The following is a 13,607-nucleotide window of genomic DNA, read 5'->3' on the forward strand; positions in this document are numbered from 1 at the left end:
CTTTTGGCTATGTCTATTTTACATAGTTGGTTTAAGCCCTGAAATGTTAGCTTTCTAGAAAATTTTCTTTTTTCAAACTTTCACTAAAAATTTAGAATTATGTTGGCCTTAAAACAATTATATTTTAAAAGATATGATCAAACAATTTATAAAAGATATAATAAAATGATATTAAATAAACCTAACATCAAAATATGGACATGTAAGATATTTATGTGCATCTGTGTAATGTAGCACACAAAATTCTGGATGGATATGCACCAGAATTATAATAGTGCTGTCACTGGATAATGGGTAAAAGGCAATTTGCTTTTTCTGCTTCTAGAAGAATTGTCATTTTTTTTCCTACAATGAGCGTGTATTATTTTCATATGCAGAAAAAAAGAATTAATTTTGAAAAAGAGATGTGAAAGAATAATTGTTTCATTCAGTAAGTAAACTCTATTAGAGGACCTACTAAGTGAGTGCCAGGCATGACTTAGTGCTACAGATATATCAATGAAAAACCTATAAAAACCTATGCCTACAAAACCTTATAAAATCCCATGCCTACAAAAACCTATGCCTTTGTGGAGCTTACATTGTAGTAGGGCGGATAGTAAACAGCAGTGAAATTGTAGTAAGTTGTAATGTGTGTTAAAGCTACTAAGTGCTACAGGAAAATAGAGCAAGTTAAGGGAAGTCAGGAGCTACAGGGAGAAGACGTTTTAAATGGAATGGCAGCCTTACTGAGAAAGAATTGTCTCAACATATTTTGTGACCCTCACTATATTGGGTCTTTATTACTCAGATTAAGAATTGTTTTTCAGGTGACATGACAAAACTGAGAATTTCAATCCTATTTTAACTAGTAATGGAACACACAAACATGGTTTGTTGCTGAAAGTATACAAACACTTTACCCTTAGGGAGAAACCATGATGGAATGGTGTGAGGGAGATGCAGGCTTCTGTGACAGGTGGCTTGTCTGGAACAGATGTTGCAGAAAGGTAGCCAACTTTGAGATATTTGTGTGGAGGGGATTCGGGGGGCAGAATGTAAATTTTTTATGCTCTTTTTCCCCCCTAAACACCAAGTTTCAGGAAATACCTCGGTGTTCATCTTTTCTTGTCTTTATGACTTAAAATGTCAGAGACTGTCTCTACAGCCAAATGAAAGGCCTACTTTTAAAAGGATAATCAATGTTTATAATGATAATCTATTATAGTGCCTATAAGTTAATATGATTGATTTCTAAACAAATTTCATTTGTGTGGTTGTTAACCAAGCACATTTATATCCATTGTTTGTTGGGTTCTAAGGTAGTAAAACAGGTAGTATTGTTCTACTTCTGACAAATGTGGAAATTTAATTAGCAGAGAAGTTAAGTGTCTTGTTGAAAGTCACAAGTTTATTAGAAGTATTAGAAGGCAATGCAAGATTCCGCTAAATGCTCACTTTTAGGTGACCAAACTTTCCATTGCTCCATTTGGTGGACTGCTTAATAAATATGAGGACTAATATAAGGGCAGTCATTCTAAGGGTGTGTTAAAGTAGTTCAGTAATACTATCATTGCTCAAAGCTCCACTTTGAAATCTTCACTTGAAATAGAATTCTTTTGAATATATGCAAATCTAAATTACTAAAGGAAGCTTTGAAAAAAAAACCTCAAGTAATTTCAGTGCAAAGAAATCGGTGATCAGTTGGGATAGTTTTTAATCAAAAACAGCTCACTATAAAATATTATGTTACATTTTAAACATAGCATAATTCTACCATTATATTATACAAGAGTATAAAGCGGGTTGCCCTGATGGAATCACAAAAATATTTTGAGAGGTAGTATACATATGTAGCTTCCTAAAGTAATGGCTTTGATGAATATGGTACACATTTACATACACAAATTTTCATACATTAGTAAAAATAGTTCTTTTGTATCACTGCATTTTTCCTTTTGAAGACAGAAAAACATACATAAGGTGTTTTTAAAATATTATTTATTTATTTATTCATGAGAGGCAGAGACACAGGCAGAGGGAGAAGCAGGCTCCCTGCAGGAAGCCTGATGTGGGACTCGATCCCGGGACTCCAGGATCATGACCTGAGCCAAAGGCTGATGCTCAACTGCTGAGCCACCCAGGAATCCCAACATGCATAAGTTATAAAAATTTTCTGAAATAAAAGTGTGCAGTTTAAAGTGTCCAAGCTTAAGCTATTGCTTTAGATTACCTTTACACTAGAGGCATAATTATGGGACTAATTTTTGTCATAGAGGAATCACTCTCAGTAAGAATCTTAGGCAAAGAAAATAAGCCCAGAGAATTAAGGGCTCTCTATCTTTCCCCTTGTTGAGAATGAAAATAGTAAAAGAGAATTAGTTGAAAAAGTTAAAACTATAGGATCTGGTCTGTTTAAAGTGTTAGAGGATTGCATATTTACACCAGGGAAAGTTGATAGAATTGTGACTTTAGGTCTGGCAGTCTGTTCACAGTTTAATGTTTATGAATCTTCTTCCAGAGAGCCAATGTCAAAAGACTGTACTATTCAGATGTCTTGGGTGAGGGTGATTCAAAAGAGTTTTCGCATTAACTTCTGCTCTGCATATGATCATTGATGTTCTCCACACCTGCAAGGCATTGTGTTTGCCACTAGCCTACATCTTGCCCCTAAAGCTATTTTATTGGTAATGTAATAAAATTCATTTTAATATTGATTAACTGAACGTTCAGTCCTTATTGAGAATATTAATAATTCAAAGCACATTCACTAGCTATGCTTGCCTGCCTATAATTTATAGGTATTGGCTATTAGTTCAATATTTATTAATTGAATTTACTAGGCAACTATGTGCCAGTCCATGTGCTAGGTAGAGGGATACAAAGACATTTCTATCATGATTATGTTGGTCAGATTAACTTCCCTTTTTCTCCTTCCTACTGATGTCTTTAAAAGTCACTTGACATTTTAAAACCACTGTCTTATTAAAAAAGGAACTGAGATTTTAGGACCTGCTTTGAACCCCCCTGCACAGATAGGTTGTGTTCACTCTGAGATGGGAATCCATTCTCCAAGCAAACCATATGATCCTCAAAATTATTTCATTTTCTCAGTAGTGCAAATTCAGTTCTTGGGCTTTTGTGAGCTTGGGAAGTCTTTGTGCCTTTTTTGAAATCTAAGAACACTTTGCATCCAAAAATGGTCAGGAAAAGGCAAAGATGAGACGTGCATGATTTGAAAGTAGTCACTTGGCTGGAATTTGCTCACTCTTTCTCTGGGACCCCACTCTACACCCTGCCCCATCTTGTCTTTTGGAACTAACCACTCCCTCCTTTGTGCAGGTGGGGGAGCTGCTGGGCATGTGGGGGAGCTGCCTGGCACCCAGCTTTTCCAGGTCTCCAGCTGGGGCAGGGGAAGTCCTTACTGTGGCAAATAGCACAGTGCTTTGCACATAGTCAGTGTTAAATACTTTTTGAATTGAATCCAAATACTTCCTTAAGTAGGCTCCAGTACCTGAATAAAATAAGAAAACAACAATTTGAGTCCATTGACTGGAAAGGAAAATGTGAAAAATACATGAGAATGGAATACAGGCAGGGTTTGAGGTAAACTGGGGGGATTGGGGGGATGAGAATGGTTCCTTCTAATTCAAGCTAAGTGCCCTTAGTTCTGATCACTCAGAAAGATAGAAATAAAAAGGTGAGAAGTAAAAGGCCAAAACTATGTCAGGTATAAGATAGAAGGGATGCTCTGCTACAACTTATAACCATTTAGAATCATGTTCATCTAAGGGAGAACTGAAAGTATCACTGTGTGTCCTGGATACCACCCATCACGCATAATGCATGCACATGCGTATGTGCTACGCAAGCTAATGTACTCATAATTAGGGAAATCTGTTTTGGAGGGGAGTGGGGCGGGGGGGGGGGTCATGAAAATGGCAGAAGAGTACTGTCTGAACTCAGAAAAGACTTTTTAAAAAAAGATTTTATTTATTTATTCATGACAGATACAGAGAGAGAGAGAGAGGCAGAGACACAGGCAGAGGGAGAAGCAGGCTCCATGCAGGGAACCTGGCGTGGGACCTGATCCCGGGTCTCCAGGATCACACCCTGGGCCGAAGGCAGGTGCCAAACCGCTGAGCCACGCAGGCGTCCCTAGAAAAGACTTTGACTCAAACTGGCTGTGTTATGTTAATGCATCACTGAAGTGTCTGGGTCTGTATCATTTACCTTTAATGGTCTTTTTTGGAAGCTGCAAGGGGTAGGGGTAGGTAGGCCTGTGGGAAACTAACTCCCTACAATCCTTGTGTTTTGGGTAGGTTGTCTAGCAGGAAACTAAAGAGTAGGATGACCAGTTAAATGTGATGACCCCTAAACCCCTCCAATCAACGGGGTTGTTGCATGGTTAGTGCAGTTAATCTTCTTAGCTTTATCCACATTAGTCCATATTATTATTCTAAGTGACCGTATCTTAGTATAACAATGTTACTGTGCCAGCAAGGCATTCAGATTTGCTCATTACTTTACCATGGAGATTATAGGAAAATCGATTTGACTTTATATTTAGTATTTTATAGATCAAAGTTGTCAAAAATTCTGCTTGGTAAAAAGAGCCTTCATGTGCCTACCAATATATGTTGAAGGGTCTGTTTAAATCATTGTCAGGCAGGAATCTAAGCACGAAAAATGGTATGTGTGTCAACAGACAAGATGTAGAATTTCCTTTGGTTTATACTTGAGGCACAGAAACTCCGTATGTGGAGGAATTACAAAAAAAAAAAAAAGGGAGGGTCTCTAAGTTGAAAAAAAAAGTTTTTATACAGGTATACATTTCATGTAAGCTCTGGTTGGCCTAAAATAGTCTCAGTACCTAGGTGAATAGATGTGTTAGGATTCCCATTTTTAGAGGTGGATATTTTTACTTTATTTCCAAAGAACAGGATCTGAGGTCAAGAAAAGTACTAAAAAGATCATAAAGTGTTTCATCTCACCAGACTGTGGGTTCCTCTTTGTAGCTCGTGGGCCTAGCACAGGGCCTGGCACTTAAGAGGAGCTTGATAAATGTTGACTGGATGAATAAATAAGTAATCATCCGTTTTGATGGTCCACATTATCAAGCAACTGTGATAGTTCTCTCACCTCATTTGGAAGAGGTTTTTATGCTCCAGAACAGAAAATGTTGCAAAAGATGAGCTGTAGGCAGAGAACTAAAGAAATCTAGCGTGAGGTTGTTAAGGTGATGAAAGCTGCAGAAAGATGGATGAGGAATTTGCTTATCAGCTGAGGCCAGTGTATGTCTCACTCTACCTCATCCTTTCTTTTGACCAGAAAAAGCGCTGAGTTTCCAAAATATATGCTCTTCCTTGTTACTTTAAGTGTTTTTTTTTCAGATAGCCTGACTCCTACCCCCAGAGAACTGGTTTAGTGGGCAAGAAGTTTATTTCACGTCTTACATGGAGAATGAGTTTCACTGTGGGCAATGAAGTGAGTGATATGGATCCAGAGATTAGAGAAAAGGTAACCGCCTCCTTGCAGTTTTGGAAACTCTAAGGAAAGGAAACTCGAGAAAAGCATGAGTGTGAGCTAAGAGGGTGGACCATCTCAGTTGGGGGAGAAAGAAGTTGCAAAAACTTCTGTTTCTGATTATGCTTATAACATACTAATACTCTTTTCTTAGCAGGCTCTTTTGAGCCCACTGGGAGCTGACTAGTGATTTTATATATATAAATATATACAAGTATATATGTATACATATGTATATAAATACATATACATAATGTGTATATAAGTGTATATACAGTACATATTATTGATATTTATAATATACATATTATTTATAATATGTATAATACATATTTTATAAAGAATAAAAGTATTCTTTATATATCTATATATATTACTTTTTTCCTCCAGTGCTTCATTTAGCTTGAACATCTTTGTCCTCTTCAGTTGTACTGGTGTTACATTTTCAATATTGCAGAGCTGCAGGTGCTGGCGTGTGTGTATATATGACTGGGTAATGGTCTTTTGTTAAGGCGTCCTGAAAATCGTGCATTTTCAAAAGAGATGAAAGGGCTGAAAATTGCATCACCTTGCCGGGGGCATGCAAGGACTTCTGCGAAATCTCCAAATGTCCAAATGGTTTCAGCTCCTGTAAGCGTCCACAGTCGACAAAGCAGAACTCATCCAGATTCCTCTACTAATTCTGTAGAAGAAAAAGAGGAAGAGTGGCTAGTGAGTCAGCTGCCATCATTAGCAAACATAAACATAATTAGCTTTTAAGCCCAGAAAACTAAAAGAACTTGGAAGTTAATCTCTCTTCTATGTTTATTAGTAGTATTTCCTCATCTTTCTATGGGTTATATATTTTTAAAATGTCACAAAGCATTTGAATAGAGCAGTTCTGTCTATATATAGTGTTGACCAAAAAAGGAGTCACTGAAAATTAAAGCAAACTGGCTTTTTTTTTTTTTTTTTTTTTTTTTTTTTTTAGAATTGGGTTCCAAGGAAGACAAAGAAAGGGGCAGAGTTATAAAGGTGGAAGGTTAGGAGTATGGTTTTTATTTAGGTCCTCTGTGCAAAGGAGGGATTGAAGTTAGGTTAACTGGGATTGGTTGTGTATGTAAATGAAGGATTGAAGCTTGTTAAACCGAATTGGCTCCTTTAGAAGTGAAGACCACAGATGATCCAGTTGCCATGGTGAGGAGGAAGTTACGTCCAGGCTGAGGGCCTGTGGCTCGATTAAAAGTTCAAACAGTTCAAAGTTTCTCTGCTGAGGATGTGCATAAATTCCTCCTCCCTTATGGCCTCCTAACCTGTTTTAAAGGAGGTTCTCTTAGCTAGACTTGCTTGCTCCATTTTGAAATCTTTTACCCAGTGTATAATCATCCCTCTAATCAGACCTATGCAGTCAATGTTGCATAGGACAATAAGGACAGACAGGTAAGACGACTTTTTTGGTACAGAGAGAAGCTAACTTACACTTAAAGATACACTATTTTTGGTTAAATTGTCAAAATGTGACTTTTAGGAACTTTCTGTGCTAGAAAATCTGTGTATTCATATTTTTGCCAGGCGAATGTGTTTCATTTCTTTTAAATTACAATGATCATGCATGCTTGTCATTACAAGTTAGCATAGAAAGCAAGTACCCCAAAACTGCTAATATTCTTTCTCCTGGTCCTTACATTTTTCAACTAGGGTTTTTTATCTTTTTTACAAAGTTGAAATAATATTGTATGCATTATTTTCCTCCCCCACACTGTAAATATTACTTTCGAAATTTGCTTCATTTTACAATTTGTCATGAACATCTCTGTAGGTAGATCTAACTGGATTTAGCACATTCCTTATAATACTGGTATAATGTTCCATAATATTATATATATAGTTTATTCAGCCAGTCTTCCCTTATGGGCTTTCAGATTATTTCCAATGCTACAGTAGATCTCCTTGCCAGAGAATTAAAAGAACCCATTTGCGAATCACCCTGTGGATTCAAATGTTCCTGCCAACCAGTGGTGTCTAAGTCACCAACACCTTCCGTCAGGAAGACAAGATGACGTTTCACTGTAGAAAGTTCCCTCTCCTCACAGCCCTGTATGACCCATCTCTTGTGGGGGACCCTGGCACCCTGGTCACTCAGCGCCGGTGTTGGTACAGGCTCTGAAAGGAAGATGGTCCTGGGAAGAGAGAGGGCTTGGAAATGACCAAGCTCCCAAGTAAAGCAGCCTGTTGTTGCTCGTCCTCCTGCACATCTAGTTGTGTTTCTGATCTTAAAATGGTAGTTAATGAATATAACTTTGAAATACTCATGTAAAGGCAGAAGCAGAACTTCCAAAATAGCAGCCAACAGCAAAGAGACCTTGAAATAAACTTGGGGACCAGAATTTCTTCTTCCTTGTTGATGGCCTACTCTATAGGCCACCTTTTGGAAGTTCCCTTTCAATATACAAATTCTAATTCAATACTTCTTTAACATAGACTGTCTTACTAAAAAAGTTTACTCTGTTTAACCTAAGACATATAGCACTGAAGTATTTTAAATAGTGTATCTTAGCATTTTTATATGTATCATTATCTTCAACTTTAAGATTGTGGACCATCAGGCCGGTGATAACCAAGGTATTCATAGAACTGGACCTCCAATCTTAGCATAGTAAACTTATTTGTGTGACACAGGGAAATGCTCCAGAGAAATAAGCACTTGATCATGGCTGTGGCATCTCGTGTGCTGTTAATTCGCTGAGGACAGAGTGGAAACCTGAAAATGGGGTCTTTTTCTAACTTGGTGTCAGGTGCTTCTCACAAGCTGTAGAGAAGAGATCTCTAATTGACGTTCATGTATCACGGGGAGGTGGGGGGCTCACTAGATAACCAAACATTCCAGCCAGAAAGGGACACCCATGAAAAGATAGGGAATCTCTCCCTCCCTCTCTCCCTCAAACACACACACACACACATATGTACATATGTGATTTTCCCGAGGTAAAAAGTAACGAAGGGCTGAATCAAAAGTAGCTGTTGTATGTCTGTCTATACATATCGCAGGGATTTGGAAAAATAATTTTGCGGTAAAACCTGCCATCTTGCCTTAAGAGTAAACTGAAACTGGATTTGCATGCCTGTGCCACATTAGCAGCTGGGTGACTTTAGATAAATTATTTAACCTCCCCGAGCCCCGGTTTCCACGTCCATGTAGTGAGAGTTATTCCTTACTACCTTGTAAGATTATTGGGAGGTGTAAAATGAGATAATAGATACGAAAATGTTCATGTTGTATTGAATAAATCTGATATTCCCTCTTAGGAAACTCAAGAGGTCTTTCAGTAGGAAGATGCTTGGGAGGGTTACAGGGATACACAGAAGGGCGGTGGAGCAAATAAAACCTTGTGAGATGTGAACAATGATGCCAGTAACCAAACATGGTTTCAGGGTTATGAAGAGTTTCTACATCCTTTATCTCATTAGTTCTTCACAAGAATACTGGGAGTCAGGATAATATCTTTATACCCATTGTACAGGGGAGGAACGAGACGCAGAGAAATTAAGTGAATTAGCCAGTATCACTTGCAAGCCTGTAATGGAGTGAAGCTCCCTTTGACTAACAGCCCAGCGCTCTTTACTCTGTGCTGTCAATGCCAGACGGTTGGCAAATACTAAACAGCTGGAAGTCTAATGGATTCCAGGACTGTGCCCGAAAAGCTCGCATTGTTCTCAAATTTTCCACAATTCCTGCAAAGATGAGCCTGTTTTGGCCCCAGCCAGGCCTATTCCTGGACTCCCGAAGCCCACACTACGTTCAGTGTGTGTTTCTTGGGTCCTCTGAACCAAAGGACTTGTGTTTCGAATGTGAAACGCTCTGTGTTTTGTGACTATTTCACTTTATTTTTTAGAATTTCCTGATTCGAAGTTCACCCATTGGAAGGGGCTCCCATCCAACTACAGGGAAAAGCTTGCTTTGCTTTGTGTAGGTCAAGACTCCCCTATCTCTGCCCGCAAGCACCACAGGTGATGGTCTCTCCATTCCTTGGCTGAGACTCAGCACATTCTGTGGTATGATGTTGCCTGTCCTCATGTGTATACCTTCTTTCTCCCCTTTGAGAGTACACGTGCCCCCCAAATGGAGACTATATTATTCCTTTGTACTTTGAGTACCCAGCTGAGAGCCTTGGACTTAATAGGTTCTCAATAAATGCTTGCCGCTGCCACTGCTGCTGCTTTGGAGATACTATTCAGCGTTGGCTTCTTAGGGAAGATTCTTTAGAAAACCTCATGTGAAAGAGGGTTCGTTTTAGAATAAACAGTATCTGCTACTTCTCGGCCTCCCTGTACGGTACATGATTTCCTGAGAATTCTTTCACAGAGACAATTACTAGAAAGATGAAGGAGGCTTGGGAGGCACTAGTAATGACCATGTCCACTTCAGGGCAAGAAAAGGTAAAACAGCTTCTACTCTCCTAAACACGAACAGGAGGCTGTTGAAAATGAGGTCTGACGGAAATGCGCAGCTGTCGCTGGGGGAAAACGCCTTTGGGATAAAGTTGAATTTCTTATTTCTAAAGGGTAGGAGCCCAGTGTGTTTCTTTGGGGCTTACAAGTTACAGTGATTTGGTTTCAGCCTGAACGGGCACCACAGACGATTCCGGCAGGCAGGGCCTCTACAGGAGTGGCCAAACAAGTCCGTTTTCATTTCCTTCCAAGCCCCAGTTTGGTGGATCCATCCACAGAGAAATAGAACAAAAGACAAGAGATTACTGCACCCTAAAGCATCCAAGTGGCTTATTCGGCTCAGGGGTTATTTATAGCAAGCTGGCTCACACTGAGCCCTTCCTGCTGTATTCAGGGAGTGTGGGAATGTGCTAATGGAAGCTTCGGGACCCTAACAGTAGACAAAGGTGCAGGGTGTGATCCGTGATTGGATTCTCAAGCCTGTTGTGGCTTTGGTCTGGCCATGCCTTTCAGCACCACTGTGAGCATTTACCTCAAAATAGGCTCAGCCTCTTCCTCACATGCACGTTCTATTTGCAGATGTTGCTATGAGGACAGATAGATCCGAGATGACTGATGTGGAGTCTGTGGTCAACAATTTTGCGTCCTCAGCCAGGACGGGCCGCCGGAACGCCGTGCCAGACATCCAGGGCTCGGCTGGGACAGGCGGATCCTCAGAGTTGCCCCTCAGCCTGGAGGCCCTCTCCGTGAAGGAAGGTAACACGCAAACTGTCCTCAAACCAGCAGGCCTCTCTCCTTGAGCAGTCCTTTCCTCTGGAACAGTCTCTCTTCCAACTAGTTATAAGTGCTCTTTTTTTTTTCTTATATGTTGACTAAGATCTCTCAGCTTTTGTTTAGGGCTAAGGACAGTTTTTAGGCTTTCTGAGAGAGTATCTCTCTTGATGTGTGTGTGCAAGCTGGACATTCAGGTAGCGGCTGGGCATGTGCAGTCATGCATAGTGCTAGTGATTGGGAGGAAGACGTGAACAAATATAATCCCTTCCCTCAATAAACTTAGAAATTTATCTAGAAACATTCAGAAATGAAATCGCTTTCCTCCTGTCATCCATCAGTCAACCACTTGGGAAGCTTGTGCTTCACTATAGTATTCTATAAGCCCTTCTATTTCTCATATCTAAGAAGAAGGTTATTATCAATTAAAGATGAGGACTTTAAGGTATTTGTATAAAAGGTGACCGTTCTTCAGTGGAAAAAGTTGAATTAAGGAAAAAGGGGAGCTGTCAAATCAATGAAAGAAAATCTTGGGTCTTTCTCCCCGTTGCTTACATACAGTTCATATAGTTTCCAGAGTATAGTCTTCGGGAAATAAATATAATGATCCTTTTAATTAATTCTCTAACAGAGAATTAATTTCAATTAAATTTTAAAGAAGCCTTTTTATTTAAAAACAGTCATGGGGATTAAAGAAACCTTCAGTTCCAAGTCATCACCAAAATACCTGTGCCTTGTGCCCCATTTTAGACGTCAAGGTGGACTTTAGGATGGGTGTAGAAATTTATTCCTGCTGCCAATGAGGCCAGAGTGAGCCAGCAGCTTCTGCACATCTACTCTACTCACGTAGGTACCAGAAGAAGGCTCTTAGTCCTTTCCTTTAGAACATTTTTTGTAGCCTGGCAGTTACAAGTGTTTCTGGTATGATCCCTGTGATTTAAGTATGTCTTTGTTTAGCCAGAGACACCTCACCTTTTCTCAGAGGTCGTTGCATTTCTTATGCGAGACCCTACAGGTAATAGCAAAAAAGTACGTACATACACACAAACTAGTATGAGATAGAAAAAGGGAAAGAAAGAAAATTTTTTTTAAAATGTGTGTCATGGTTTTGGCCTTTTCAGTTTGAAAGTGGAATGTGGCTAGCAGAACACGGTGCTACTTCTGAGGGGCCATCCTCAACCAGTGACATGGAGAAGCTAAGTTACTTATCCGTATGAACAGGCCTAATTAAAGTTTATATACCCCAAACACGCACCCAAAACCGTGATGCTTGTTGACATTACCTAGTTAAACAAAAGAGAAAAAACACACGGTAGGAGATTTAGTAGCCTAGTAGCCTTCGCCGCTTTGTTTTGGTCACTAGAGAAACCATTGTATGAAAGAATGTTGTTACTAGTTTTATGTTGTTACAGCATAAAAATGTAACTAAGTAAATTTGAAGATTTAATTGACTTTATTAAGGGATTCATGAATCATGTGGCTTCCCATCCAGCAAATAGAGGGGAACTCTGAGAAGTTGTGCAAGATGGAAAGTTCTTATCAGTAGGAGGCTGGGGCAGGAAAGTTACCAGCAAAAGAAAATAAAGGATTGTTCCAAGCGAGGTCCCATTCCTTTAGGGGGAAGGGCAAAGGGGTTGTTAGGTGGATTATTTGGTGGTTATTAGGTGAGTTCCCTCAGCTCTGTCCTCTTTGGTTTCTGTTTTTGTTGTCGTTGATAAATATTTTAAGTGGGAAGAACTCTAGGATCTCAGATGTCTTGCATCCTGAGTGAAATTCACCTGTCTGGAATTGGCCTAGCTCATCATCTGCCTTAATCTATGTCTTATACATTAATAATCACGATAGGGAGGATAATGATGCCCGATAGCATGTCAGCAAGAAGCAACAGAGGGTGGCAGGTGTAAATGTCACAGAGGGCCTTTTCTTAAGTCCCTCCGTCACTATGTATTGGATCCATCATTCAATGTAGTGCCCACCAAGTGCTAAGCACTATTCTAAAACCCATCGGCATAGTAAAGTCTTGTCATGGATCCTGTATCTCCAGTGCGAGGGGTAGGTTATAAACAAGTGATGGGTTCTAGCAGAGAATTAAGTAGGATGTTAAGGTAGAGTTACTGCGTGGCTTTAGCCTGAGAAGTTAGGCAGCCCTAACTGAAACCGGAAGGACAATGGGGTGTTTTGAATCACAACTGAAGGAAGCAGCAGACACAGGAAGGTCAGAGGTAAGCGTGGTCTTTGCAGAAGGAGCAGCTAGTAAAAAGCTCTGAGAATGGACATGCCTCCAAATCCTTTGTCTCTTTCCCTGACCCTCACCACATCACTCCTCTATTTCAAGATCACAAATGACATTGTCCCTGATGACATCAGTGGTCCATTCTTGGTCTCCAACCTGTGATCTCTTGGTTGGCAGTTTTGTCATGTTGGATCGTGCCCTTCTTCCCTAGGCTTCCTGGACACTCCACTCTCCTGGTTTTTTTCCTGCTTCACTGGCTCTTCTTCCCTATGCTGTTGTGGTTTTGTTGTTGTTGTTGTTGTTGTTTGTTTTGTTTTGTTTTGTTTGCTGTTGTGTTTTTTTTTTTTCATATCCCTTATCTCTTAATGAATTAGATGGTACCAGAACTCAGTCTTTTGGCATCTTCTCTATCAGTGTTCCCTCCTCTGGAGATATCATTCAATTTCACTGGGATAATATCATCTTCCTGATTACTCACAGATTTGTTATCTCTAGCTGGAAGCTCCTCTGAGTTCACACTCCTAAATCCATCTGCCTACTTGACCTCTCGACTTGGCTATCTAGCAGGAATCTCAAACTTAGGGGTAATAAAGAGACTCCAGACATTCTCCCTGATGCCTGCTCTTCCTGCCTGTTCCCCATCTTGGGGAATGGTAGTTTCACACTTCTA

The 13,607-nt window shown here is 39.8% G+C and overlaps 1 protein-coding gene across 11 annotated transcripts in view; it reads left to right on the forward strand.

The window, feature by feature from the left end:
* Positions 1 to 13,607, forward strand: part of PKIB (cAMP-dependent protein kinase inhibitor beta) — an 89,068-nt gene that overhangs the window by 72,531 nt on the left and 2,930 nt on the right. For 9 of the 11 annotated variants that reach the window (XM_038526696.1, XM_038526692.1, XM_038526695.1 and 6 more), the window contains one exon: positions 10,513 to 10,689. In XM_038526696.1, the coding sequence (XP_038382624.1) occupies positions 10,521 to 10,689 (169 nt within the window). In that variant the 5' untranslated portion in view covers positions 10,513 to 10,520. Of the gene's footprint in view, positions 1 to 5,372; positions 5,500 to 10,512; positions 10,690 to 11,454; positions 11,573 to 13,607 lie in introns of those variants that run through there. The other 2 variants (XM_038526686.1, XM_038526693.1) reach the window with 2 other exon arrangements.

This window comes from Canis lupus, chromosome 1 (genome assembly GCF_011100685.1).
Source record: "Canis lupus familiaris isolate Mischka breed German Shepherd chromosome 1, alternate assembly UU_Cfam_GSD_1.0, whole genome shotgun sequence".
Lineage (NCBI taxonomy): Eukaryota > Metazoa > Chordata > Mammalia > Carnivora > Canidae > Canis > Canis lupus.